Genomic DNA, 25670 nt, shown 5'->3' with positions numbered 1-25670 from the left:
TGTATTAATATAATAAAGAAAATAAAGCTTCCAAACATACAGAGAGAAATTTCTTTACTTAATAATAATCTCAAGAATCTTGGGTCTACTAATGATATTTCTACTGTTGTATTATTATTGACTGTTTAGTAATTAATTATAAAATCTGAGAGAAGATTCAAAAATAATAACTCTGAAAAAATATATATAGACTTCTTCTTCTATTAAAGTACACAGTACAGATAAGATCTGCCAGTCAGCAGCTTAAATAAGAAAAAAACTATAAGATAATAAAGTAATTATTTTAAAGTATGCAGATCTGAATGTGCAAGATAATTCTGCTGTAAAGACAGAAGCTGAGACTGCTATTATTACAGCTATTAAGTTACAGCAACAAACTTCTTCACATCAACAGAGAAAGGTTTCCCCGGAAGCCTTGTCAATCCGGCCTGATGCATCCATCGCATCCATTTGGAATTGCCATATCTCATGTAGCATGCACCTGAATTTAAGCCATGGGAGATGGGAGAAGCCACTTCCAGCTCCCTCTTTTTGTGGTGCCCTGGGAGATGGAAGATAAAAGAGAACTAACTAATGGAACAAAGTACGCGGCGTATCTAAAAACTAGGCAAGTACATACAAAACAAGCCACAGTAGCCTATCCCACTTTGATATTGTCAATAGCCTTGTCAAAAGCCTTGATGATCGGCCCATAGAGAATCTCTGGATCCTTTGGTGTACCTGTAAAGATGTCGCTTTCGCGCACGGGAAATAAAATTCCCCGCAACTCTCTGCAAAGCGGCTTGATACTATCAAACTTGGGCGGAAACTCCTCCAAAATGAGCTCAAAACCATTGGCACCGACCACACCTAGTTTTGCAGTAGCAATGCCTCGATAGCTATTAGTATACCAATTTGTTAAAAGACTCCTTTTCGGCCACTCCTTACCCCAGCCACGAAGGGCGCACTGCCAGATAAGTACATAGAAGAATGATTCGAGATCATGCCGATATGTATGATCGATGTTGAGCAGCACCTCAATAGCCATGAACTCCATGGTGCCAGTGCGATAGCGCGCGCCGCTTCGCCCGGTGCCGAGCTCCTTGGCAAGGTCCATGTCAATCAGCATCCCCGCGAAGCCAGTCTTCTTGGAATCGGTTATGATGATGTTGTTCTCAGAGATATCCCGGTGGAGGATGTTTCCTTTGGAGTATAGTGATCTATGTGCCTTGACTGCATCACGAAGCGCTTCCAAGAGTTCCAGAGGCGACTTGTAGTTATGGATTGGCCGGCCAGCCGGGAATATGACGAGACAGCGAAAAATGCGGTTATCGTATGCACTGTCGCTGGGAGCGAGCAGACTGGCCCCTTGGGCTTCTTTGACATCATATGTAACCTCATTCTGTGGCGCGCTCGATTGCTGGCTGTTGGACTTGGATCGCTTTGATTTCGGGCCAGCATGGACAGACTTGCGCTTCTTCAGATGCTCAGCGGAACTCTCTATGATGGTTAGGCCATGGTGCTTGCTGAATGATCCGGAGAGGACACTGTGTGGCTGAGAAAAGGACTGTGAGAAGGACGACACGGCGCTGGGTGTAACATGGAAGGAGTACGGCTTTATGAATGTCATGCCTGAGCGCATCTCCTTGATACTGGTGATAGACTGATGGCCGACCAGTCTGGCAATGCCTTTGACTTCTCTTTGGTTGGCTAATCTGAGGAGATCCGCTTCAGGCTTCCGTCTGTCAGAGGTCCAGGAAAACTTGGTGATGTGATCCCAGTCCTCAGAGTATGGGACTTTTGTGAGATAGCAGGATGTTCCGCGGCAGACAATCGCCCGTTGACGGGTGAGAGGCTGTGGTTTCATCTGCAGCTTCATCTCGGTCCCCTCCTGCGCAACATATATGAAGCGATGGTTGCCGTCCCGCTCTGTAAACGTGTCCAGACCTAGATCCTCCTCATTCATCATTGTATAACCAGCGATCACCTGTATGAATCGTTCTGGCTGCTCATGGATATTGAACGGACCCGGGCTGTAGCATCCTGAACGGTCAAAGACCCATGCTGTCATGAACGGCCCGCAGATGGTAAATGCGTGAAGGTACTGCCGTGTCGGCTGACAGGTAAGCACATCTCGCGCATATCGGGCGAGCTGCACCAACGTCCTTTTGACACCATCATTGTTAGATGCCTTGAGTTCGCCAATCACCTCGATGTCTCCCCAGTCGTGGTCTGTATCTGATGGTTTTCCGCTCTTTCGTTTGACAATTAGATTGACCTGCTGCCGGGCCTCGCCGCCGGTAAGTTCTTTTGGTATGTTTATCGTGTAGTAGCGACGTTGCTCCTTCAAGAGCAGTTCATCCTGCAGTTGAAACAGCCAGTTCTGTACGTTGTCCTGGGTAGACTGAAGAAGTTTGGTCCATTTGCCGCTGATGTGTTGGTTCTTGATTGACTTGTAGACATCCTGAGCACGATCCGTCCAGTTCTTTCCCTCAAATTATTTCTCAAAGAACCCTTGCACGTCCTGATATGTGCAGCCCCGGATCTCTTCAAAGACTCTTGCCTCGACCAGCTGTCGAGTCTGTTCACTGTCTTGCTGTGATGCAGAGGTATGCGCGATCTGCGTGCTGTCAAATGTGGGAGGGACGCCTGGTGCGGTTGGGGTCATTCTTGAGAGTTCAGTAATGAGATTGAGAACGGCGCTCCAGATGTCATAGTCGGATGCCTTTTGGATGATGAGCTTTACTAGCGGGCGGTAGTGGGTGTAGCTGAAGTTCAAATAGACGCCCTATTTCCGACGCGATGTCACGACCACTGTTCCTCAACCGAAGATTGAAGGCTACTTCTTCTCCCTGCAGGGCAGAGAGCAGTCGTGATACTGCCTTCTGGCAAAGGTGTTCAGGTCTGTCGTCAGTGCTGTCAAGAGAACTGACAGAGGAATACAAATGCTCCGCGTCCAGAAGTGACCTTCGTAACTGGTCGAGAGAATTGTTCAAGGGATGGTTGTTAATAATCTTGCAATCGTCTTCCGATAGAGAAGCCATTTCTTAAGAGGAGGGGAAGGGAGATCAGACTTGGAATAAGGGTAGAGCAGCCAGGGGAAAGTTTCTTAAGGCTGAGCTCTAGACCGTCATTAGCTGTGGAACATATCAGCGCGTCACGTGAGAAAAGGTGTCCGCCCGGAGAAATGCGGGAGGGGACGGTTGATGGAGGTATTCAGGCCAATGATGTTATCTGGAATATCCGGATACCTGCAAGAGCCTGGGACACGGCCACAAGGGCTGCTATGACGCACTACGCCCCGTGGCGCAGGCTCTGCCTTATCCGGGGGGCAAGTGGGGCTTGTTGCTGCCAAATTACAAGTAAGCTTTCGAGGATGTGGAAAAACGCGGGTTCTGATTGGCGCCATATCTTACGCCCGTGTCATGTTGAGACGCGTACTGTGCTCGAACGCCGGGCGAGCACGGCGCATGGATCGCGGTCGCAAAGGGCATTCCCGGCTGCAATGACAAGCTCAAGGAGGGGCAGGAAGAGGCGCCGGCCTCCGCAAGCTATACCGACCCGAAGAACAGGAATGCTGGAGCTTCACGGCCCGAGACAGCCGGACGCGCACACATGTGATCTGACTGGCCTACCTCCGTAGTGTGTAATGGGGAATACGGAGCTAACTAGCTAATTGCTGATGTTTGTTATTAAATTAAATTGGCGACTTAATAGGTAGTGGTCTTGTCAATCCCGTCGCCATCCCAGCCGCATTCAGCCAATTCCGCCGCATGCTGTGCAGCGCAGATCAGTCTCTGTGATAGTTACCATCGAGCTTGGTTTGTCATCGAAATTGATGCTCCGATCTGGCTTTCTCCAATTTATCTCTCCACAATTTCTGAAGACGGTCTCTCGTCAGCGCGGTCATCTTGGCTGAGAGGTATTGATTATCGCGGATAACTGTTCATTAATTCGAATTGATACTCGCGCTTTCTTTCAAGACAGTTCAATTTCCATTTGCGAAAGAAGAAGTTGATTTAAGAAAATAAAAATAAACATGGAAGACTCAGCTCCTCAACCAGCCGTCTCGCTGGGACAAGGGGTCGAAACTGCGCCCGGTAAGTAACCATTGTCGGCTTCGAAGTTTCTCTACGACCAACCCATAGTTATGTCGACATGTATCCATATACATAGTAATAAAAACCTTGAAAAACCTACAGGTCCCCTTCAAGCAGAAGCCATGGGCTCAAACCACCCTGAAGGCTATGACCACGTTTTTGACACATCCGACGGTGTGGGCAACGGCCCTCGCATTATCAACATTAGCGACAACTTGGAGGTCTTGTGTGGACCGCTGCTCAACTACAAACGATTGAGTACGGACGATAGTGGTCGCACAATATGGCACGGAACGGTGCTTATTGTTACGCTCCCTGGCCAAAAACACCCCATGTTGCGATTGAGGCCAAAAGGCCCGGTAGCTCGCGGCCAAACTGAGTTCCACACCAATGGCGATGTCGCTACTGGAAGCGAGACGACGATCAAGGGACAAAAGCTCTTTGCGGATCCGGATAAGGCTTTCTGGAGATTTTTTGTTGCCGTCCCGCTGGAGAACTTTGAGGCGAGGTGGGAGTATATCATTCCAACGTTCCGTTACCAAAGCGGGAAAACAGCGAAGGAGTCCTGGAATTTTGTTGTCCCATCTGTGTCAGAGTCAATGCGCATCATGTTCCATTCCTGCAACGGGTTTTCGGTTGGAACGGACCTTGACCATTGGCAAGGGCCACTTTTGTGGAACGACGTGCTTAGGCGCCACGAACAGAAACCATTTCATGTCATGATTGGTGGTGGCGATCAGATTTATAACGACTCTGTACGGGTGGATGGGCCATTAAGGGTCTGGACCGATATTACCAATCCCGCAAAAAGACGATCACACCCTTTCCCTAATACTATGAGAGAAGAGTGCGACAAGTTCTACTTCAATAACTACATCCGATGGTATTCTACGGAACCGTTTGCAACCGCAAATGCGCAGATTCCCCAAATCAATATCTGGGATGACCACGACATCATTGACGGATTTGGCTCTTATACGGATCATTTCATGAAATGCTCAGTATTCCGTGGAATTGGGGGTGTTGCTTACAAGTATTATTGCTTATTCCAACATCATACCCCGCCGGCAATGTCTACCTATACCACTGATACCCCGGAGACCATGCAAGCGGTCAATGGCACTTCCGGGCAAGACCCACGGCAACTGGAGAACAGCTACGTACTCCAAGAAAAGGAGGATGACCCAAGTTACATTCGCGGTGCTAGGCCTGGCCCATACGTGGAAGAAAAGGGCCGAAATATCTGTACTCGACTAGGCAAGCGAATCGCATTTATTGCAATCGATGGGCGTACCGAGCGTACTCGTCACCAGGTCAACTATCCAGAAACTTATGACCTCATATTTGACCGACTAGAAAAAGAATTATCCGCAGCTAATGGCGAAATTAAACATGTGATTGTCTTACTAGGAGTTCCTATTGCTTATCCTCGTCTTGCTTGGCTGGAAAATATCATATCTTCCCCAGTTATTGCTCCTATTCGTTTGCTTAATCGACGTTTTGGTGTTGGTGGTGATCTTTTTAATAAGTTCGACGGGGAAGTCGACCTTTTAGATGATCTGGACGACCACTATACAGCTAGACACCATAAACGCGAGCGCAGGATACTCATCCAGCGACTTCAGCATATTTCAGAGAGATTCTCTGTTCGAGTGACCATCCTTGGTGGCGATGTACATCTAGCAGCCATAGGCCGGTTCTACTCGAAAGTTGGGAGCAAGATTCCGGTCATCAATGACCCAAGATACATGGTTAATGTCGTCAGCAGCGCTATTACCAATAAGCCCCCGCCAAAAGCTGTTGCCAATTTACTTGCTCGCAGAAACAAGATTCACCATCTTGACTTTCACACCGATGAGACGCTTATGAAGGTTTTTAACGAGCAGCCTGGAGGAAAAGAAAAGTCTGCAGATTTCAACAAGGTGACGATGCCGTCGCGCAACTACGCATGCATTACTGAAGTTGATTTTTCGGGTGTCAATGGGGGAACAAAAGTTAACGAGGAAGAGCTGGCGCAATTCCCGGCACCGAAGAATGGTCACAACCCTCTTCATCCCGGTGAAGTGGATGCAGGGACAACCCATCCAGCTGCCGATGGAATCACTAGTAGAGTGGGCATGGACGGTGGATTAGATGTGTCAATTCGAGTTGAAATTGATCCTGCCGACAAAGAGGGCACAACAGAAGGATACGGTTTTTGGAGTACGTTCTTCATACCCAAATATATCCTCGGAAATACATCCTTGGGGGAAATTATTATGATGTTATGAATGCTAATGATTTATCTATTAGTTCCACCATTGGTGTCCCCGAGAATGGAGGGCCATCACCGTTTCTCCCGTCATCGTGAGGATCGGCAGACAGCAGGACCCAGCGCAGCCTAGATGTACCATGGATAAAGTATTCCTTTTCTTATCTTTTATATGATGTATCCTATTTTTGTCTTTTCCTGTTGTGAAGAACTTTTTCGGGATTCCCAAACTGTACTTTCTGGTGGAGGATTTTTGCCCTGATCTTGTATTATAATTTTTTGTTGGTTTTGGGCAGTTGTTCACGTACAGTTGATGCATTGTACAACTTTCCTCTTTGCATACCCAAACACTCCCTGAGCCCAGCTACCTCTTCCCTGTCTTTGCTCAAACTTTGGTGATTGCATGTTAATATCTCTCTCTAACCCCCTGCATTTTACTCCATAAATCTTCTCGCCTCTTGAGAAGCTGTCTCCTTTTATATCACTTAATGTTTGGTATGGATGCTGTTAAGTTTTTTTCTATTCCGGTGGTGCTGGTCATCTCCTAGCTGAGAAAAGAAGTCGCAAAGCTCCCACATATCAACTTATCAAAATGTCTCATCTGTTCACCCACAGCTTCGCCAAGTTGCCGCCTTGTTTCCTTCTGCATAATTTACATGATTTTGGGCGCTATCAATATTCTGGTCACTGGTTAATTAAGGCTGATCTGAACTGTCCGTGCGGGCTTTCCCCAATTTCCGATCAGCGAGAGAGGGCATACGCTACGATATCAAGTGTACCTATCTTTTGCAACATGGGAGGTTTGGTATTCCTTTTTATAGGCAAGCCAGAAATGATCTTCGGCTTAGGAATGAAGCAAGTCATAGCTTGCACTGGGTTTGACTTTGGCCCATTCGGTGGTAGATAGACCTGTAGGGCCGTGGACCGGGCTAAAAAAGTATTACTAGATCCGGGTGAGACAGGGTGGATATATTTTGTTTTGCTGAGCTATGGTCTCTGGACTCCGTGTGCTCTAGGATATGAATCCTCTATACTCCGTAAATACCCATATGACTCTTTACAACGAACGTTTGGTTTGAAGACAGGCTGGTTATGCAATGACATCATAGGCTTGGCAGGAGTTTTTGGCTCTGTGGTGCCCACATTTCAAGGATAGAAACAGGAATCCAAAGCTTGCACGGACTAGTCTTCTCGGTGGGAACTTCTCGCTGGCCTGACGTGCTGACCCCTTTCTTTTTTCCAAAGGGGGGGGGGGGGGGGGGTGATTGACAGTGACATCACACTAGTCACGATGTGGCGGACCAAAATCCCGCCTCGATGGGGAAATAGTATATGAATCTCCCTCAAGCCTTATATCATCCTTAGTTGGATTATGGTATATATTTATACGCATGATAGTATCTTTTTAACTAATAAAACTGCTGTGACTTATACTCTTTGGTTGCTACTTTAAAAAGTTTCTCAGACATTTGTTCAATCTGCTCCACTACATCTTAATCAGTTGCAATGGCAGATTCGTATGTTATATAAGCTCTATACTGGCTATCAGATGGCTAATCTTCTTCCAGGCCCTGGCGCAACCAATATCATGAAGAGGAGTCCGATCCAGAGCCAGAAAGGGAAAAGGCTCAACCACAGCCCCAACTAGCGCAACAGCCGCAGCCGCAGCCGCAGCCGCGGCCGCAGCAGCAGCAGCAGCCTGCCAGAATCCTTACACAAGATCCGCAAGCACAGCAACAAGTTGCAATACAACGAACGGGCAACTTAGGGGGACGAACTGGCGCAATCCGCGAATCCCGCATCAAAGACCGCCCTCAACCCAAGGATCAACGAGACAACAGCTTGAAAGTCAAGATAGAACTGGATCTTGAAGTAGAGGTAGATCTCTACGCTCGTGTCCAGGGAGATGTGACGATAGGTTTGATGTGATGCATAAATATAGGAGAATGGTAGGATTACTTGATCTTGCCACTTGTTCCATTTATGCCTCCTGTGCCATGGCGTTATGGTGTTCCTACTGTTTTTGCCCAGGGCTTTGGTTGCGGGATGCTTTTGATTTGGCGAAGCGGACACCGGCAGGTGTTTTGTTATGAGATTTTGATCCGCAATTTAAAGATTGGGTAACTGAATTTGAGAGAAACTTTTTTGCGGTTGGTTCCTGCCCAGTCTTGAATTTTAGGATATAGGACTACATCTTGAAGTTGATAGGATGAAAATATATCCTAGAAACAGCTTACCAAACAGGATTGTTAGTTTTCATCATAACAGGGGCTTCAAATCTCATAGGGAAACTTGTTGGCAGCATCTGTTTTGTCACCCATACAAACTATAAACTCAAATAAGCATAATTTGATTTGCATGTTGCTGTTGGGTGTCACCAAGCCCACAAGCCGGAAAGCTTTCAACCGATTCCATGACAGTTAATCTGTTAGAAATTGTGAACTTGTGATGATGATTCTCCTATTGAGAACTTAATAGGATATCAGCCACCTCTGTCCTTCTTAACCTCTATCAGAACAACTAATGACTTCTTTATAATACAAGCTAAAACCTTTATATCTAGACAGCAAAGTAACCAGCCCTCTTATCTGCCCATAACGCCCAAATATGTTGCAGATGTGATGGGTACTCACTTGTGAAGTACCCATTTTCTGGCGCGACTACCGATATCCGTCAAGAAATCTATGCCAAAAATTCTTTTTCCTTTCCCTCTCCCGTTTCTCCTTCCATAGCCACCCAACAAGAGCACCAGTAGCATATCCGCCCAAATGCGACCAGTGGTCCATGGCCGCTATTCTAAACGGTAACGCTAGAGTAATAATTTCAACAAGCACGATTACAGCCAGGAATGTACTCCCATTCGCCGAAAACATCTCTTGCCAATCGCGTGGAAGGAATGCAATCGTGAGTTTGTCACTGGAGGTTAAAGATGGTTAGTAAAGTTTTTGAAGTGAATAGGAAGGACATACTTCGAGTGTAGCATGCACCAGGCGGCAACTAATCCTGCAATGGCGCCACTGGCCCCCAGAGATGTGATGGTCAGTTTATTTCCGAGAACGTGAGCGGCGAGTGACGTTAGGGAGGCGATAGCTCCTGAAGAAAGATAAAGCGCCAGGAAGTCACCGCGACCGACCTCATCGTGTACTATGAAATGTATATGTAAGCACATTTTCGACAGCTGAATACCGATAGTTGACTCGGGGCAAACATGCATCTTGTCCCAATAAACCAGAGTATAAACATATTAGCACCCAAATGACGCAGTTGCTGATGACTGAACACACTGCCTATAGTACTTAACGAATATGGGTATAGAGGCACACTGATGAAGTATCTGTTAAGCATCCTCCATGCCGGAGGGAACGCTTTCCACATCAGAAATACGGTGACATTAGCTCCGATGAGCCCAATTGCAGTCGCTGCAGCAGGAGGAACGGTAGGTAAGAGACGGTGTTCACGAGAGGGAGGCTCATATGTCTCGGAGTATAGATAGCAAAGTCCGCCGGTGAGAATGGCGACACCCAGCGAGGGAAGTATGCGGCGTGGCTACGGATCTCATTAGAATTGCAAAATATCCAAAACTGGACGAATACATACCTTATTCATCTTCGACGTGTCTACATTCGTAGATGTGGCGCGTATGTGATGCTTTTGAATCCATGCCAGAGCAGGGCGTAGCTGTGGATCCGCACGAGGACGAGCTACAAATGCGATTAATACACTCCTTTGAACAGGGCCACAAGTTGAGTTTAAACTCTTACCTTCTGTGATCGCGGATCCTTCAAAATTTGCCAATTCGGTATTCCTCTGAATCGACCTTGCGAAGTTTTCTTTCTCCTTTGCCTCGGATTCCAACCATTGCTGCCTCTCATCTTCCTCTTTTTTCTTGTTAATCTTCTCATTCTTCTGCCTAATCTCTTGGAGTACACTACGCCCGTACACGTCTCCTTCTTTTTCAACCTCCGCTCCAAATCTTCCGCTTTGAGGCTTGTATAGACCCAGTTTTTCAGCACGCCGCATTAACTTTTCCTCCTCTTCCTGTTCTTCCCTCTCAATTCTCCTCATAATGGCCGCATCTTCATCAACAGGGAAATTCCTGCGGAGCCACTCCAAGCCATCGTCCAAAATATGTTGTGGAACCCCATTCTTGATATCTAGCGGCAGCTCCAAGTCCAGAGTGCCGGCCAGTCGCCGGCCATGGAGGACTCGAAGAACACGATTCCCGAAAACAGGAGGTATCCTCGGTGTCCCAAATATCTGTGAGATCTGAGAATGCGAAAGTTCACGCGGTTGGAATCGAACGCCTTCTTCTTGCGTCTGGCGACTATTTGGAGGGGCGCTCGGCTGTGCGTTGAGGAGTTGAGAGGTGTTAAAGGAGCGGTAGAATCTGCAATTGTACGAAACTATAGTAGAAAAAGAGGTCCCACTTTGCTTTGAGGTTCGAAAGCTGAAAGCTCCTTGGTCTGAGCTGGGCGCAACTCCCATGCGCAAACCTGGAGGTCGGCTATCTAGGCATAATAAACGGGCAAAGCTTCGAGCTGAGGAGGATGGCTTGAACGGCAGTGAGGAGCGAATTCCAGTGCATGGACCTCGCCATGTCATCGAAAATGCATTGTTCATTTCTAGCAGCTAGCTTTAATCTCTTGAAAAGTCGGTTTCTGGTCTCGTGAAAATGTTTGGGATGCCCGTACTCGCAGCGACGGAGGAGGGCATGCGTCCTGCTAGAAGGTCAGGGTTGTGCGCAAAAAAACAATTAACTCATTCAGCGCATCGCGGTGAGCCAATTCACCCTCCACAGAGGATAATATTACCCAAGTATTGGTCTGTCCTGATTCATGTATGTCGAATTCTGGGCTTCCAACTGATTTCGAAATGTTGATTACGTAATATTTCGGGTTTAACAAGTCAAGCTATGCTTTTAACTCCGGAGGCATCACATGATTGGCATCATAAGGTTGTGGATAACGTGGAGGCAACAGAGCGTCAAAGCACCAAAGCATCACGCAGCTTTCGACCATACAGATTGAAAGAAAGAGATAAGCACTTCAGGGTAGAATGTCGTCCGAGTCTTTACCTATTACTTCGACTGCCTTCGCTGGAGCTCTCAAAGACCTGACCATTCCATTGCTCTACGCGAAGGTGTTTGAACTCCGCAACTCAATATCCCACCTCGAGCGATCCAACACCGAACTCAAACAATACATAGAAATAAGCCCAGGAGGCGATGAAATTTGCCAAGAAGCCATATCTGAAAATGAAGAAGTCATCAAGCGAATGTTGGACCGGATCGACCTGGTCAAAGCCGAGGTGGAGGCCCGTGGACAAGAGTGGATCGAATTAAATGGCACAGACAAGCTGGATGAAACAAGTGAAATAGGACTTGGACCTGAAGCGGAAGATATTGAACTACCTGATGCACCGATTACTGGAAGTGATAACGAACGACTGCAAGTTGGCCAGCCCCAGACCCGATCTGTTGAAAGCAACGGGCCATCTCAACAGGAATCGATGGGGCCCCGGCCAGGAGGCAACGAAAGACAACAAGAAGACGAGTCAGAAGGGGTGTATCTTTAAACTGAACTGAAAAGAGCGATTGATACACAAAGCACGGCAGGTCCTTATCCCTGCTGAGCACACTGCAGACACTGCTTGAGTTTTGAATTCTCAGAAAGTGTAGCTTTGCAGCCCGGGATTCAAAGCTTTGGATGCTTAGATTGCTTTACAAATCCCGCTTCATACAGGCGCCTTGATCGCTTTGGACGGACCGTTGAGCTAGGCTATCAGATAGAATCTGGGGATGGAGAAAATACGTGAGCAATAGCCGCATGATACCCGGGTTAAAAGTCCTTCCGCCAGAATGCATGAGCGGCCGGAGAACAACCAGATATTCGCAGCATTTCCATTGAACTTGGCCGTAACTGGAGAAACAACCACTATTTCGTAGCTGTGGTTGACATAGCAACTTGAATATGGACAGAGAAATCAAGTAAATAAACATGAAATATGGTCCATTTGCCCACAGTGACAGAGTAACACCGTAATTAAATGCATATATGACTTTCATCCAGTTGAGCCTTCTTTTCTGTGGCCGAGATTTAATCAAGCGCTATAACGCCCATGAAAAAGAATATGAGAAAGACACATCGTTCCGTTGGTAGTCATGCAGAAACTTGCAAAGATTGAAAACGCCCGTGATATCGTAAATAGCCAGCTTGTGGGATGTTTATCCTTGAGAAGACGTAGAGGGAGCAGCAGGCTGCTGGGCCCAGTGACCGGCAAGGGCTTCTGGAGGGATTTTCTCCTGCTTGATATAAATGTCGATCAACGGTTGCATCGGTTCCATCTCCTTGTCAGCGACAAGCTTGTAGTATTTAGCTACCGTCACAAAATGCACGAAGCACATATTCAAAACCTCGTGTTTGTTAATATGCCAAAACGGGTTTTCCCAATGGGCATGATACAAATGAGCGTAGCAACGGAACATTTGTTTCATAATGCCTTGGCAGTCCTTGTAGAACGTTGGTGGGAAACCACTTGATTTACCAATCCAATCTTGGGGAGTCGCTCCAGCGGAATTGGTATTGTTCGTGGCTCCTGCGGGTGGGCTGGCTGGCGACGGATTTGCTACAGACCCAGGCGTAGTTGTGAGTTCAGCAACGGCGAAGGTGGTGGGAGGCGATGACACTTGTTCCGTCGGGAACATCACCGGGTCGTGGATTTTGCTCACGATCCATTTCTCGACGCGATTTATAAATTTGGGAGCCGATATCTTCGCTGCTTTCCCGTCCACCAACCAGGTATATGTCAGGCTATAGAGACAATGGTTATGAGCACGTGTTCACTAGCATCGGCATAAATGGCACAACATACTTTCCAGCAGACATGGTAGGGCAAGTTAGTTCGTTACAGATTGGGAGCCCGGTATGAGTGTTGACTTCCTGGACCACTTGGAGCATGCCATGAATGAGGCGGTTTTGTTCCACAACTGCCTTGGTATTAGATCTTCTGAATGAGCATGTTGAGTTTGGTAACGTACTCTGATGGGCCAGCCATTCCCCAAGCTCTACATTCTTCGGACAAGCACAGAGAGTCAAAAAATTCCCCTTGACGTTGAGGGGCGCATATTTCTCCTGGAAGAAGTACTTGATGCCTTCACGCTCACTCGGGGTATTATCAGCACTCAGCGGGGACGAGACCGAGGATGCATTCGCGTTTGCGGTTTGACTCGACGAATACGTAGGTGACTGCTGATTCGATGGTGCCGTGCCATTTTTCGGAGGGTTGTTGTTATTGTTGTTCTTATTCCCACCCCTACCAAATCCCTGACGGCTAAACAAAGGGAAATTAGCAGCAGTTTCAACAGCAGAGCACAGGGAGGAAAATAAAACCAAGATCAAAAGAGTACAATCAAGACTGAATGCAACAAGATGAAGGAAAGTGTAATATCACATTTGAAAGGCCCTGTGTAATGGGGACACAAGCCATAATAGTTAGAACACAACTGGGGAACGATGAGGGACAACATACACGCTCTGGAAGAACGTCGCCATGATTGAAATCTGTCTAATATTGGACCACAGAACCAAGCAGTAGTTTACCTATGGTGTCTTAGGTCGCAGCAACAGCTAGATCGAACAATAGAAGAAATTTCTGTCCGTGAAATCTCTCAGTGTGTTTGGAGAAAGTGAGTAAGTGCCTCAAGAATAAGATGGTAGAACGGGGGGAAGTAAACGCCGGCTCGGATTATCATCTCACTCCGGCATCGGTCGTGCCCTGCCATCACACGCTAGGAGAACTTGGGGATTAGCGTTAGATCTGGTGGAGCAGAGAGAACTGTGAATGCGCTCACAGCTTCAAGACCTCGTCTTCATCAAGTGGTGTTAGTGCGACAAACTGTTATTCAACACTACTTCCTTCTGACTGTTACTCAGCGACTGCAGCTTCTGCGATAGCCTTTCGTCTTGTTCAAGCATTTTAGGATTCACACACTCACAAACACGCCACACCTCTACGGGGTATTTCAAACACCTATCAACCTATCCAAGCTCTGAAGGGATACTCTACGTTTCTAGGAGATGTCTTCGGGTGGCGATAGTCCCAAAGTGGACGAAGATGAAGTTAGGGATACAATTGAAAATGCATCTTTACCAGGCGAAGATAGTCCACCATCGCTTGAAGAGGATAAGCCGGACCTTGACAACGACGACGCGGACCTCTTTGGATCTGGCTCTGAAGGCGGAGACGATTCACGCGAGTACGCTCAACATGGCCTTGATTCAAATTTAACATTGTGTGCTAACACGTATTAGAAAACCCCGACGAAGGCTTGACGATGAGGAACTAGATTCAGGCGACGATGAAGGGCGCTGGGATCGGCGTGAATCCCCGATGGACGAAGATGGCGCGGAATTCGGTGAGACGCTTAATATAATGGACCTTAACCTTGGTCGCACTACAGAGCCGGAATCCACGGACGGACAGGTTGGTTCTTTTCGCCTGTGGTACAATTTCTTTTACTGACATCCGTAACTTTCAGTTCTATACGCTGAATATGCCGAATTTCCTGTCCATTGAGTCCGAGGATTTTAACCCTGAGACGTACGTTGCGCCGCCATTTTCTTCTGCTTCAACTTCGCTTTGCTGGCGCTATGACCCCAAGAATGGAAAGGATATTCAATCCAATGCACGTATCATCCGCTGGTCAGACGGCTCTTTGACACTTCAACTTGCCTCAAACCCGACCGAACAATACCGAATGCCTCTGAAACCTCTGGGGCGACCTAATAATTCTTCTAAAAACGCTGATTATGACTCTGAATTGGACTCGCATGTCTATCTTGGAGCTGCTGCAGAAGCTTCATCAGTCATCCGTATCACTTCACACCTCACCGGACAACTTTCCGTTCTTCCTACTACAGTTGAAACAGATGATGCGGTTCAAAAACTACAAGAATCATTGGCGGCTGCAACCAGAACCGGCCGAAAGAATCCTGATGGCACTGTTGCTATGTTCGATGTCAAGGAAGACCCGGAACTTGCAAAGAAACAGGCCGAACAAGCTGAGCGCGAGAAGCTTCGTGAGGCCCGACGACGACAGCTAGCTGCAGATCGCGACCTCGATCGTGGAAGGCGTGTAGGCCTCCCCGGAAGAACCGGTGGAGCTGGTCTTACGATCGCTGGATTAGAAGGTGACGACATGCTCGCCACTCGAGGGCGCATAGCTAAGAAACCCAGGCGTAAGCCCAACCGCCGTGGAGAAATTTACACCGACGATGAAGAGGAATATGGTCGCAGGGGTCGGACTCGTGAAGATGAATATGACGAAGATGACGGTTTCCTTGTCCGCAGCGACGAGGAAATAGAGATTGAAGAGGAAGAGGAAGAAGAACTCCTAGAGGAAGACGATAACCTAGAAGCAGAGGGTGAAACAGACGACGAGATTTCTGCTCCACATAAGATGGCCACTCGTGAAAAAGAGAAGTCTCCGAGACGACCTCTCGAGGATGGTGAAGAACCGGAAGGGGCCAAAGCGGGCACTCCCCCAGTGAGAAAGAAGAATCGATACGTTGTGGAATCTGATGAGGATGAGTAACTTTAGGATTCCGGTCTGTTCACTCGAAGATCAACAATTCCGTAAATTGTCCCTTTTGTTTCTCTATTTCATTTTTTTTTTTCTTTTCTTTTTTTTGAAAAAAAAAAAAAAAAAATCGCCCGCACTGTGAGATACGGGCGTTTTGGGTGGGAGCCATGTCTTTATAGTGCACTTACCTTGGTATCTCCATACGTTGGGCGTCTTATTCTCGGTATTTCATGGGCAATTTAGATCATAGGGTTGTCGCATGCGGAATACTTCGTACCTAGGTTCAATCCATAAGAAAGTGAAAGTCACTTCGGATTCCTCAATATCCCTCGCAACTCCTTAAAATACCTACATACAAGCAGAAACGCATGTCCGGACATTATTCGTGCCTTGTATGGGAACTGAGAGCTACATACAGAGAAAGTTAGGTGAGAAACGGAGAGAAGAATGTGGTCCTAAGGCTGCAAGGCCGCAGAATCCAGACAGTCATACAGATATATTCCACACATTTCAGTTTGTGAGGAGACCATTGTAAGACCTGTTGTCTATCAGCTAAAGGCGCGATTCGCCCTCATCAAAATTAAACCTTGCAATCACCTTCCTTGCACTACCTATGACCCTCAAACAAAAGTAGTCTTGCTCCTTATTGTGCTCGCTCTGATGCTGACAAACTGTGCCGGGCGCATCCGCCGGATAAGCTTTATCCTGCCAGGTTTGCCCCTCTGCATGGATTTTTCGTTGTCTCTCCTCCATATCCTCAATCAACGAGAGCAAGCTCGGTGTTTCAAGGCATTGAGACTGGACAGCATGGACTATAGGCGGCACGCTACTTCCAATCACAGCATGCTTAACGACATTATGTAACCATGCTCTCCAGTGCTTCCGGCGCGGTTCGGGATCGGTAGGCAGCGATGCAATATATGAGGGGTCGACGCTCAGGTTTCCCAGGGCTTCGGCATCTTTGCCAAACACTAGGAGCCACCCATCGGCTACCACATTCAGGAGCGTACCGAGGAGCATGAGGTTTTGCATTGAGGTGTTGAAAGCTTGCGGGCATATTTGGCAGTGAATCACGGATTTCGCGGTGCGTGCTGCGCTGTATAACGTTGTTAAAGTGTGGACAGAGAGCGGAAATGACGACAGTGTTGATATGGAGCTGAGGCATAAGTAGAGATATGATAAACATGAACATTGCGTCGTTAAACTTGGAGCCAAAGGGGAGAAGATGGAATCTGTGGGCTGGTAATTTGGTGTTTGGAACATCATTGGGGTGTTTATTTGCGAGTAGTCCGGGTTATGTGGCTTCCACTCCAGAAGAGGTTCTGGTTGGAAAACTTCGGACTCGAATATCGGCCCATCTGTGACAAACGGACCGGCTCTCAAATCATACTGATTTGTCATGAAAGATTTATAAATTGCCGGACACATGTTGGCGGCCTCCAATGCGCCCACGGGGTCTGGAATACCCTCAAGGATCGGTAGTAGGTCCGTAATATTGCTGTCATCCAAAGTCTGACTAGGTATGGAATTCTTGCTCTCATCGGACCGTTTCCTCTTTGGAGGCCGCCCCATCGGCTTCTGGAGGGAATAATGACAGACCAACGACTGCTTAACACAACGGCTGCATCCTGTCGCCTCTCCCGAACATTTTAACTTTCGCTGCCCTATAATCGAAGACGTTGGTACGCGAGAGACACCAACGCGCAATCAGTCAAAACGACTTACTGCACTCATCGCAGGCGGTGTGCCGCTTTGGGAGGGCTCCCGGATTGAAGGCCTTGACATTCGAGTATGAGAAGTCCATAACCGGGTCAAGCCAGGGAGCAGTTGCGTTGGTTTGATTGATGTCCATCGCAGCGGTGATGCCCAGAAGAGCCCGACTTAATATTGACAGCAAACCAAAAAAAATAAATTGCTACTGACTGCGAGGGCTGGGTTGGTGTTGGTCGGAATTTGTCGAGCCTGGATAGGAGATTCGATGCCCCGCGCGATTTCAGGCAGGCTCCAAAATCTTTCAACGGCAGATGAAGAGCAGGTCCGCCTTCGAACATGGAACTCTACTCTCTCAGATCGACCTCCTTAGATTCTCTGCTACCCTTTTCTGTGATTTGAGGCGATGTTGACTTCATAACATACTTAACCTTCTAACCATGCGTGTTGCTCCGTTGACCAATGACAGCAAGTTCAGGTGGCTACCAAGGTTGGGAGCGACGGAACAACAATATTCCTGAGACAGTCGGAATTTTGTTTTTGCAGGTCCGGGCAGTTTCGAGCGGAAAAAAAGCTGCACAATGTCGAGAAACTGCGCCGACGGCAGGGCTCAGCGAGTCATCCAGGCCCCGATTGTTCGCGATGGATTACTCCAAGGGCTCCAAGAAGCGCAAGGCTATAACGAAAGATGTTGACGAAGACCCGAGCGTCGTCTCTGGAGATGAATACGACCTTGAAGCGCTCGACAGGAACGATTCTGATAGCTCCGCCGACGCGAGCGACTCAGAGATTGAGTTGATTGGCGATTTCAGCAGCGACGATGGAGAAGACGACGATGGAGAAGACGACGATGAGCTTGATAGCGATGAAGTCCCATCCGATACGGAACCCTTTGCCCGGGTGAAAAGTGGGAATATTGCAACCGGCCTTGACGGTTCTTTAGATGGGGAAAGCAACGACTTGTCCGACGATAATGAACCGAATTACCGCATTGAAAAAGATGCAAATGGCAACGACCGGTATATCTACCCCGAAATCAATCCTGATGATAATTCGGAGTATTCCGAAGTCGATGAAGAGGCCAATACGATTGGCGATATCCCACTGTCTTTCTACGACCAGTATCCCCATATCGGCTACAATATTAACGGGAAAAAGATCCTGCGCCCCGCAAAGGGTCAAGCATTGGATGCACTGCTAGATAGCATCGAGATTCCGAAAGGCTGGACTGGTTTGACCGATCCATCCACCGGAAAGCCATTGCAACTAAGTCAAGAGGAGCTGGAGTTGCTGCGTAAAGTACAGATGAATGAGATCACCCAGGATGGCTACGACCCCTACCAGCCTACCATCGAGTACTTTACGAGCAAGCAAGAGATAATGCCTCTCAGCGCAGCCCCCGAGCCAAAGCGAAGATTTATACCTTCGAAACATGAGGCAAAGCGTGTTATGAAAATTGTCAAGGCCATCCGGGAAGGCAGAATTCTTCCGTATAAGCCCCCGGAAGAAGAGGACGCAACTCAAGAAGGAATACAGACATACGATTTATGGGCTGACGAGTCTCCACGGCCAGATCATCCAATGAATATTCCAGCTCCCAAACTACCACCACCAGGATATGAGGAGAGCTATCATCCGCCGCCAGAGTATCTACCTGATAAGAAAGAGAAAGAAGAATGGGAGAACCAAGATGAAGAAGATCGCGAAAGAGAATATCTGCCAACGGATTATAGCACTTTGCGAAAAGTGCCAGGTTACGAAAGATTTGTTAAGGAGAAGTTCGAACGTTGTCTCGACTTGTATTTGGCGCCAAGAGTACGACGGAGCAAGTTGAACATTGACCCGGAGTCTCTCCTGCCTAAGCTACCTAGCCCCGAAGAACTTAAGCCGTTCCCAACAACCTGTGCAACACTATTCCGAGGTCATCGCGGGCGTGTTCGAAGCTTAGCAATTGATCCCACTGGGGTCTGGCTAGCTAGTGGTGGAGATGACGGTACCGTTCGCGTTTGGGAGCTACTCACGGGCCGACAATTGTGGAGTGTTAAACTAAGCGATGAAGATGCAGTCAATGTCGTCCGTTGGAGGCCAGGCAAAGAAGCTGTCGTTCTAGCAGCATCTGTTGGTGACAGTATCTATCTTGCTGTTCCCGATGTTGTTAATCTGGAACTGGAAGCGGCTAGCCTTGAGGTGATTGATGCTGGCTGGGGCTATGCTACGTCCACAGGAACAAGTACTACAAAGAAGACTTCACCGGTACAATGGACTCGTCCTGCATCTTCCCTTGCGGATTCTGGCGTATATGCAGTGATTCCATTAGGTTATATCGCCAAGTCAATATCCTGGCACCGTCGTGGAGACTACTTCGTAACCGTCTGCCCTGGTACATCCACCCCTGCCTCAGTCGCGATCGCCATCCACACTCTCTCCAAACACCTTACGCAATATCCATTCCGCCGACGTCTCAAAGGTGGGGGTTCACCTCAAGTTGCGCATTTTCACCCTTCCAAACCTATCCTCTTCGTTGCCAATCAGCGCTCAATCCGCGCATATGATCTCTCCCGTCAAACTCTAGTTAAAATTCTCCGCCCTGGCGCCCGATGGATCTCCTCCTTCGACATCCATCCTACATCCTCCTCTACTTCTGGCGGCGATAATCTTATTGTTGGTTCTTACGATAGACGTCTACTCTGGCATGACGTCGATCTCTCCGATCGCCCCTATAAAACGCTTCGGTATCACCAGAAAGCCATCCGTGCCGTTAAATATCACCCTCATTACCCTCTTTTTGCAGACACGAGTGACGACGGCTCCTTACAAATTTTCCACGGCAGTGTCACGGGTGACTTACTCAGCAATGCTAATATTGTACCTTTGAAGGTGCTAAAAGGACACAAAGTCACAGGGGACTTGGGAGTGCTAGATCTTGATTGGCATCCAAGGGAAGCTTGGTGTGTTAGTGCTGGAGCAGATGGCACGTGTCGGCTATGGATGTGATAGATTTGATACCTCCTGTCTTGTGTAGTGCACGGATATGCCCTGATACATGTTAATTTAAAGCGGCGCTCTGGGGTTAGCTGTGAGATATAGTGCTCCAAGCTTTCTCAAAACATGCCATTCCTTTAATGAAAAATGCCAATGAGATATTGTAAGACGTCTAACTGGGTATATTTTCAAAACTTAGAGGTATATATGTACGTACATACATACAAAGAGTATGGTGCTGAGACAAATAGTTAAATCGCGACATTCCCACCTCCCCATTCTCTCCTTAGTCTCTCATATCTCCTCATGTCAGTAACACTTGGTCTAATCTCTGTCTTTGCAACTAAGAAATCTTCCAATTTGATTGTATCTCGCCGCTTGATCGCTGCATAACCGGCACGGCGAAGCAATGAACCCAAATCTGCACCGCTGTAGCCCTCACACGAGCGCACCAGGGCTTCGATTTCCGGGGTGACTTCAACAGTTAGGTTACGAACCAATGTACGAAGGATATCTACTCGCTCATTCTCGCTAGGTAGATTAACAAAAAGAAGAGTTTCAAGACGACCAGGTCGTAGCATGGCCGGGTCGATGATATCTGGCCTGTTGGTGGCAGCGATGACATATATCCCTTGTCGTGCGCTACCAAGCCCATCAAGCTCAGTAAGTAATGTGTTCACCACACGCGCAGACGCTTCGGAGAGTGTATCATCGCGACGAGGGACAAGAGCGTCAAGTTCGTCAAAAAATATAACGCAAGGAATAGAAGACCGCGCACGAACGAAGACTTGCCGCACTGCTCGTTCTGATTCGCCAACGTATTTGTTGAGAAGCTCGGGCCCCTTGACGCTAATAAAATTGGCACGCGATTCGTTAGCAACGGCCTTAGCAAGCAGAGTCTTTCCGCATCCTGGTGGTCCCCATAGAAGAACACCGGTTGGTGCTGATATCCCGACCTGAGCATAAATTTCAGGGGTTTTGATGGGGTCGACGATTGCAGTGACGAGTTCTTCGCGCACGCCACCGAGGGCGCCCACATCAGCCCAAGTCGTATCAGGTATTGTGGCGAAACCTTCACGTTTCGAGGAAGGTTGAATTTTGGGGAGTGCGGCCAAAAAATCCTCGTTGGAGACAAATACCGTTTGGGGTTCAGATTCCGGAGGCGCCTCTCGAGCTCGCCTTATCAGGCGGCGGAGTTCTAAGATTTTCGGGCTTATGTTGCTCTGAGGCTCTTCAATGTCCATCTCTTCATCGCCTAGAGATTTTAAATGATCTAAATATCGCTTGATAGCAGCTGTCCCCGCTGTAGATACCAGATCATTCAAATCAGCTCCGACAAAGCCAGGGGTCCGTTTCGCAAGTAATGGAAAATCCAGACCATTGGCAAGATTCATATTTCTTGTCAATGTGCGTAGGATTTGTTCTCTGACTGGTTCACTAGGAACACTGAGATTGATCTCCTTGTCAAAACGACCACCTCTTCTCAAAGCTGGATCAAGACTGTCTGGCCGATTTGTTGCGGCCAGTACAATAACTGGTTTTCCATCCGTCTTTTCCAAAGCTAAGTCGTCCATGCATGTGAGTAACTGGGCGACAATTCTCTTCTCCATTTCACGCTGGGCACTTTCACGCTTTGGAGTGATAGCATCAATCTCGTCAATAAAGACAAGACAGGGAGCAGCCTTTTTAGCCTCGTCAAAGTGTTCCCGGAGTGCCTTTTCCGATTCACCCGACATTCCAGAGACAATTGACGGAGCAGAAATGGCGATAAATGGAACACCCAATTCTGCCGCGAAAGCATTGGCAATTAGAGTCTTTCCACACCCGGGAGGCCCGTGCAGTAGGACACCGCGTGGCGGCTGAACTTTGGACGAGGAATAAACTTGAGGCCGAGTCATTGGGAGGACAATTAAATCTTCCATCTCTTGGATCACGTCGTCCACGCCTCCTAAATCTGCAAGGCTCACATGTGTCGGTGGGGATCGGTCGATAGAACTCTCCGCTTTTCGACGTTTCGAGATCGATTCACCACCTGTTTGACGCCTTTTGTTTGTGGGTTGGGGGACCGACGACGAGGACTCAACCGCTCCATCTAATTTCTTATGAGTTGGCGGTGTTTTCGACTGTGTGTTCCACATTCCCACGATGCTCTTGTTTACGCCATTCAAAGCCTAAGCGGATATTAGCAATGTATCAGCTTCCAGTGAAATCGTGGCGCCATACCGGAGGCTGTTGTTTCTCGACCAATCCCTCAAAGTCTCCTTCCAACGACTCAGATTCATCTTCACCCAAAGCGTCAGCTTTAATAACGTCCAATACCCGCTCAATACTGTCCTCTAATAATTTTTTGGGTCTGCGATTTAAACTGGAATTGGATTTCTTGATTCGGTCGTAAATCATAGGCACACCAAGCCGTAAATCCGAACCTTCCGCTTGCTGTTCGTCCACGAGCTTGCGGATAATTTGGTAGACCTGCAATGATAGTTAAAAATTCAGCGCTCTATATTCATTCGGGAAAGCCATCAATGTGCTCACCTCCTTATCAAGGCCATGCCCAAGGCTTGGCCGACCGCCACGATTCCTTGGTGGCATTTTGTATATTAAAAATGCGCTTGTCTCGCTCGCCGCCCGAGATCAACTTTCGCTTCCTGTCATAAATTGCTGTATCGACAGGCCGGTAAGTTGCCCTGCCGAAGATACCGGAACATTGTTAAGCCGAGACGTAACGATTATGCTTATCGATAAGGAATCGGTACCGTAATTCAGATACAGTCGGCTGATACAAGCCATCCGTCGTCGATTCAATGCGTGAGAAGCACCTCACTGGATTGGAAAACGTGCTCTTGAGACTATTGGAGATGCTAGTAAAATGGGAAACGCTTCCAGCTCGCATAAAATATCCGCGCAAGATAGGTACGTGTGGTACTGTTATCACAATTTGCTGCAGCGCAAGTCGTCGAATGCGCCGTTGAGCGAAAGGGCGCCTCAGCCGTTTGCCGTTCCTGTTCTACTATACAAATAGAGATTTGTTCTTGTTTTATTCGCTGACTATGAGATTCTGATTCCAGAGCAATTCTCGATCTGAAAAACCAACGAGATAAGCTACATCAGTACCAAAAGCGCATCACTGTCCTAACAGACCGTGAAACGGCCATTGCCAAAGAATGTTTGGCTCGCGGCGATCGATCGCGTGCTCTCTTAGCACTACGACGCAAGAAATATCAAGAATCTCTACTTTCCAAGACTGATTCACAGCTTGACCAACTGGAAAAATTGACAGGGAGCGTGGAATTTGCCTTGGTCCAAAAGGATGTCTTGTTTGGCTTAAATCAGGGTACGAAAGTGCTACAAGCTATCCATAAAGAAATGGGGGGACTCGAGGGAGTAGAGAAGATGATGGGTGAAACACAAGAGGCTAGAGCATACCAGGAGGTTCGTTTCCTACGCTGCTATTTCGTTCCATTATCTAGACCTAGATTACCAACGGTTCGCAGGAAATAAGCCACATGCTCGCCGGACAGATGTCGAATCAAGACGAAGACGAGGTAGAAGACGAATTGGAAGAACTCGAGCGAGAGGTTGCTGGGAGTGTGAAGCTCCCTGATGTCCCAACGTCAGCATTGCCGGAAGAGGAAGAACGGAATAGAGCCACGACAGCTAGCCAGCGTGCCCGCGCAAGAGCCAGGGCACAGGCGCAGAATGCAGTCCCCATGGAAGCCTAAGCCTTGTATCCCTATATCTCCAGTTTCTTTTCTTTATTTCGCCAGGGTTCCCGCACAATATACAGTCACCGCACGGCATGTACATACGCGGTGTGATGTCGGTCTGATGAGTGTTAATAGAAGGAGTTAATGGTATCGTCTGATTTCCTACGCATCCGGTGCGTGCACCTAGTACACTTTGGACGCAGGATATATCATACCCCCAGTTGTTGGTAATCGGCACCGCTCCCTAGCTAGTATTAATTCATTATTATCATTTCGCTAAGGTAGAGGGAAGCTAAACTAATAGAATAATAGAGATCTATCATATCTTCCAGTATCTACACCACGGAACCCGTCCTACTGTCCAATCGTCCTTCCAACCCCTTCGCCTACACCTTGTATAATAACATGATCTTTCGGGTTGGCCGCTGCCTCATACAACACCGTAACCGGTTCTCTGATGAGAGCCATATAATGCCCTTTAAAGCCGATATACCCTACCTTTGTGACCTCCTCGTCTCCCCCACTCCAGTTATCTTCGAAAAATAAAGTAACAGATGTCGTAGTGTTCCACTGAGCTCGGTTAAGGGGAATCTCCAGGGCATCGGCATCTGAACCTGTGAGTGTCTGGGGAACGGTAAGTGTTTGGGTGGCCTGGAGATCGGAGGCAGTGGAGAAATCGAGATCCGGTCGATTGCGGAAGAGTTTAATGGTCTTTGGGGCGGAGGTTGTAGGAGGTGCGTAGAACAAGAGGGAGTGGAGTTTAACCTGGCCAGTGAATCTGAAATTGACTCAAGTCAGCCGGAAGTACTGGGTTTGTTAGATGGAGATGTGGCGTCAGAATATTTTGATGGAGGGGCAGAGCATGGCGGGGTAAATAATGAATCAAGAGGCGTCAACTTGCGGCATTCGAGGATCGGAGGTTGAACTTACGGGATATACATCAGCATCTGCTCATCCACATCGCTTTCCAGCTCGGGGCTATCGTCTAAACGCTGAGCCCATGTTTTCTTGACGATGGCAGTGCCAGCCTTTGGCTCGGATTCGTTCAGCGTGACAATTCCATCGAAATCGATCTGCTTATATAAAAGCGACTGGAACGCGGGGGTCAAGTCATCGCTATGGTCATGATCATGATCGTGGCCACCATGGCCATGGCCATGGTGGTGGTGGTGGTGGTGGTGATGTGACATTCTAACGCCGCGGTTCTCTATAGTTGGTAGGAAGAAGCTGATTGAACACAGAAGGGATGTAGATAAACGATCTGGATACTATAAAACGAAGGATGGGGTCAAGGGCGAACCTCCACCCTCCAAAATCTTTTTGGGTCTCGAATAACGATCAAGCAAGGGGTATTCCCTTAT

The 25670-nt window shown here is 47.9% G+C and overlaps 13 protein-coding genes across 13 annotated transcripts; 7 read left to right on the top strand and 6 right to left on the bottom strand.

Moving 5' to 3' along the window:
* Positions 1-564: 564 nt before the first annotated feature.
* On the bottom strand, positions 565-3023 carry CIMG_07157 (uncharacterized protein; the record flags this gene model as incomplete). Its single annotated transcript, XM_001243260.2, has 3 exons — positions 565-2464; positions 2501-2724; positions 2765-3023. The coding sequence occupies 3 exons, from the start codon at positions 3021-3023 to the stop codon at positions 638-640; spliced, it is 2310 nt and encodes a 769-aa protein (XP_001243261.2). The 3' UTR covers positions 565-637.
* Positions 3024-3747: 724 nt separating this feature from the next.
* On the top strand, positions 3748-6463 carry CIMG_07155 (uncharacterized protein; the record flags this gene model as incomplete). The annotated part of the gene is made up of 3 exons (XM_001243258.2): positions 3748-4079; positions 4182-6281; positions 6372-6463. Exons 1-3 carry the CDS (start codon positions 4019-4021, stop codon positions 6461-6463), a joined length of 2253 nt encoding a protein of 750 aa, XP_001243259.2. The 5' UTR covers positions 3748-4018.
* Positions 6464-6922: 459 nt separating this feature from the next.
* Positions 6923-7237, top strand: CIMG_13113 (uncharacterized protein; the record flags this gene model as incomplete). Its single annotated transcript, XM_001243257.1, has 1 exon — positions 6923-7237. One exon carries the CDS (start codon positions 6923-6925, stop codon positions 7235-7237), a length of 315 nt encoding a protein of 104 aa, XP_001243258.1.
* Positions 7238-7735: 498 nt separating this feature from the next.
* On the top strand, positions 7736-8594 carry CIMG_07153 (uncharacterized protein). Its single transcript, XM_001243256.2, has 2 exons — positions 7736-7847; positions 7899-8594. The coding sequence occupies exons 1-2, from the start codon at positions 7837-7839 to the stop codon at positions 8257-8259; spliced, it is 372 nt and encodes a 123-aa protein (XP_001243257.1). The 5' UTR covers positions 7736-7836; the 3' UTR covers positions 8260-8594.
* Positions 8595-8956: 362 nt separating this feature from the next.
* CIMG_07152 (rhomboid family protein) lies at positions 8957-11112 on the bottom strand. Its single transcript, XM_001243255.2, has 5 exons — positions 10092-11112; positions 9928-10031; positions 9543-9876; positions 9300-9474; positions 8957-9246 (listed from the first exon to the last, which is right to left on the bottom strand). Exons 1-5 carry the CDS (start codon positions 10948-10950, stop codon positions 8991-8993), a joined length of 1728 nt encoding a protein of 575 aa, XP_001243256.2. The 5' UTR covers positions 10951-11112; the 3' UTR covers positions 8957-8990.
* A 220-nt stretch (positions 11113-11332) lies between these two features.
* CIMG_07151 (uncharacterized protein) lies at positions 11333-12345 on the top strand. Its single transcript, XM_001243254.2, has one exon. It carries the CDS (start codon positions 11386-11388, stop codon positions 11902-11904), a length of 519 nt encoding a protein of 172 aa, XP_001243255.1. The 5' UTR covers positions 11333-11385; the 3' UTR covers positions 11905-12345.
* On the bottom strand, positions 12135-14000 carry CIMG_07150 (protein kinase activator). The gene is made up of 4 exons (XM_001243253.2): positions 13858-14000; positions 13367-13659; positions 13201-13315; positions 12135-13139 (listed from the first exon to the last, which is right to left on the bottom strand). The coding sequence occupies exons 1-4, from the start codon at positions 13878-13880 to the stop codon at positions 12554-12556; spliced, it is 1017 nt and encodes a 338-aa protein (XP_001243254.1). The 5' UTR covers positions 13881-14000; the 3' UTR covers positions 12135-12553.
* A 214-nt stretch (positions 14001-14214) lies between these two features.
* On the top strand, positions 14215-16219 carry CIMG_07149 (RNA polymerase-associated protein LEO1). The gene is made up of 3 exons (XM_001243252.2): positions 14215-14584; positions 14640-14811; positions 14867-16219. The coding sequence occupies exons 1-3, from the start codon at positions 14406-14408 to the stop codon at positions 15920-15922; spliced, it is 1407 nt and encodes a 468-aa protein (XP_001243253.1). The 5' UTR covers positions 14215-14405; the 3' UTR covers positions 15923-16219.
* A 205-nt stretch (positions 16220-16424) lies between these two features.
* On the bottom strand, positions 16425-18012 carry CIMG_07148 (uncharacterized protein). The gene is made up of 2 exons (XM_001243251.2): positions 17636-18012; positions 16425-17574 (listed from the first exon to the last, which is right to left on the bottom strand). The coding sequence occupies exons 1-2, from the start codon at positions 17760-17762 to the stop codon at positions 16463-16465; spliced, it is 1239 nt and encodes a 412-aa protein (XP_001243252.2). The 5' UTR covers positions 17763-18012; the 3' UTR covers positions 16425-16462.
* Positions 18013-18082: 70 nt separating this feature from the next.
* On the top strand, positions 18083-20771 carry CIMG_07147 (ribosome biogenesis protein ERB1; the record flags this gene model as incomplete). Its single annotated transcript, XM_001243250.2, has 1 exon — positions 18083-20771. One exon carries the CDS (start codon positions 18083-18085, stop codon positions 20612-20614), a length of 2532 nt encoding a protein of 843 aa, XP_001243251.1. The 3' UTR covers positions 20615-20771.
* CIMG_07146 (ribosome biogenesis ATPase RIX7) lies at positions 20768-23194 on the bottom strand (the record flags this gene model as incomplete). Its single annotated transcript, XM_001243249.2, has 3 exons — positions 20768-22773; positions 22826-23074; positions 23138-23194. The coding sequence occupies 3 exons, from the start codon at positions 23192-23194 to the stop codon at positions 20854-20856; spliced, it is 2226 nt and encodes a 741-aa protein (XP_001243250.2). The 3' UTR covers positions 20768-20853.
* A 223-nt stretch (positions 23195-23417) lies between these two features.
* Positions 23418-24592, top strand: CIMG_07145 (SNF7 family protein). The gene is made up of 3 exons (XM_001243248.2): positions 23418-23515; positions 23671-24034; positions 24097-24592. Exons 1-3 carry the CDS (start codon positions 23472-23474, stop codon positions 24322-24324), a joined length of 636 nt encoding a protein of 211 aa, XP_001243249.2. The 5' UTR covers positions 23418-23471; the 3' UTR covers positions 24325-24592.
* On the bottom strand, positions 24569-25666 carry CIMG_07144 (uncharacterized protein). Its single transcript, XM_001243247.2, has 2 exons — positions 25240-25666; positions 24569-25087 (listed from the first exon to the last, which is right to left on the bottom strand). Exons 1-2 carry the CDS (start codon positions 25497-25499, stop codon positions 24664-24666), a joined length of 684 nt encoding a protein of 227 aa, XP_001243248.1. The 5' UTR covers positions 25500-25666; the 3' UTR covers positions 24569-24663.
* Between the last annotated feature and the right edge of the window lie 4 nt (positions 25667-25670).

Source organism: Coccidioides immitis, assembly GCF_000149335.2.
Source record: "Coccidioides immitis RS genomic scaffold supercont3.2, whole genome shotgun sequence".
NCBI lineage: Eukaryota > Fungi > Ascomycota > Eurotiomycetes > Onygenales > Onygenaceae > Coccidioides > Coccidioides immitis.
This window is presented reverse-complemented; position numbering and strand designations above follow the sequence as displayed.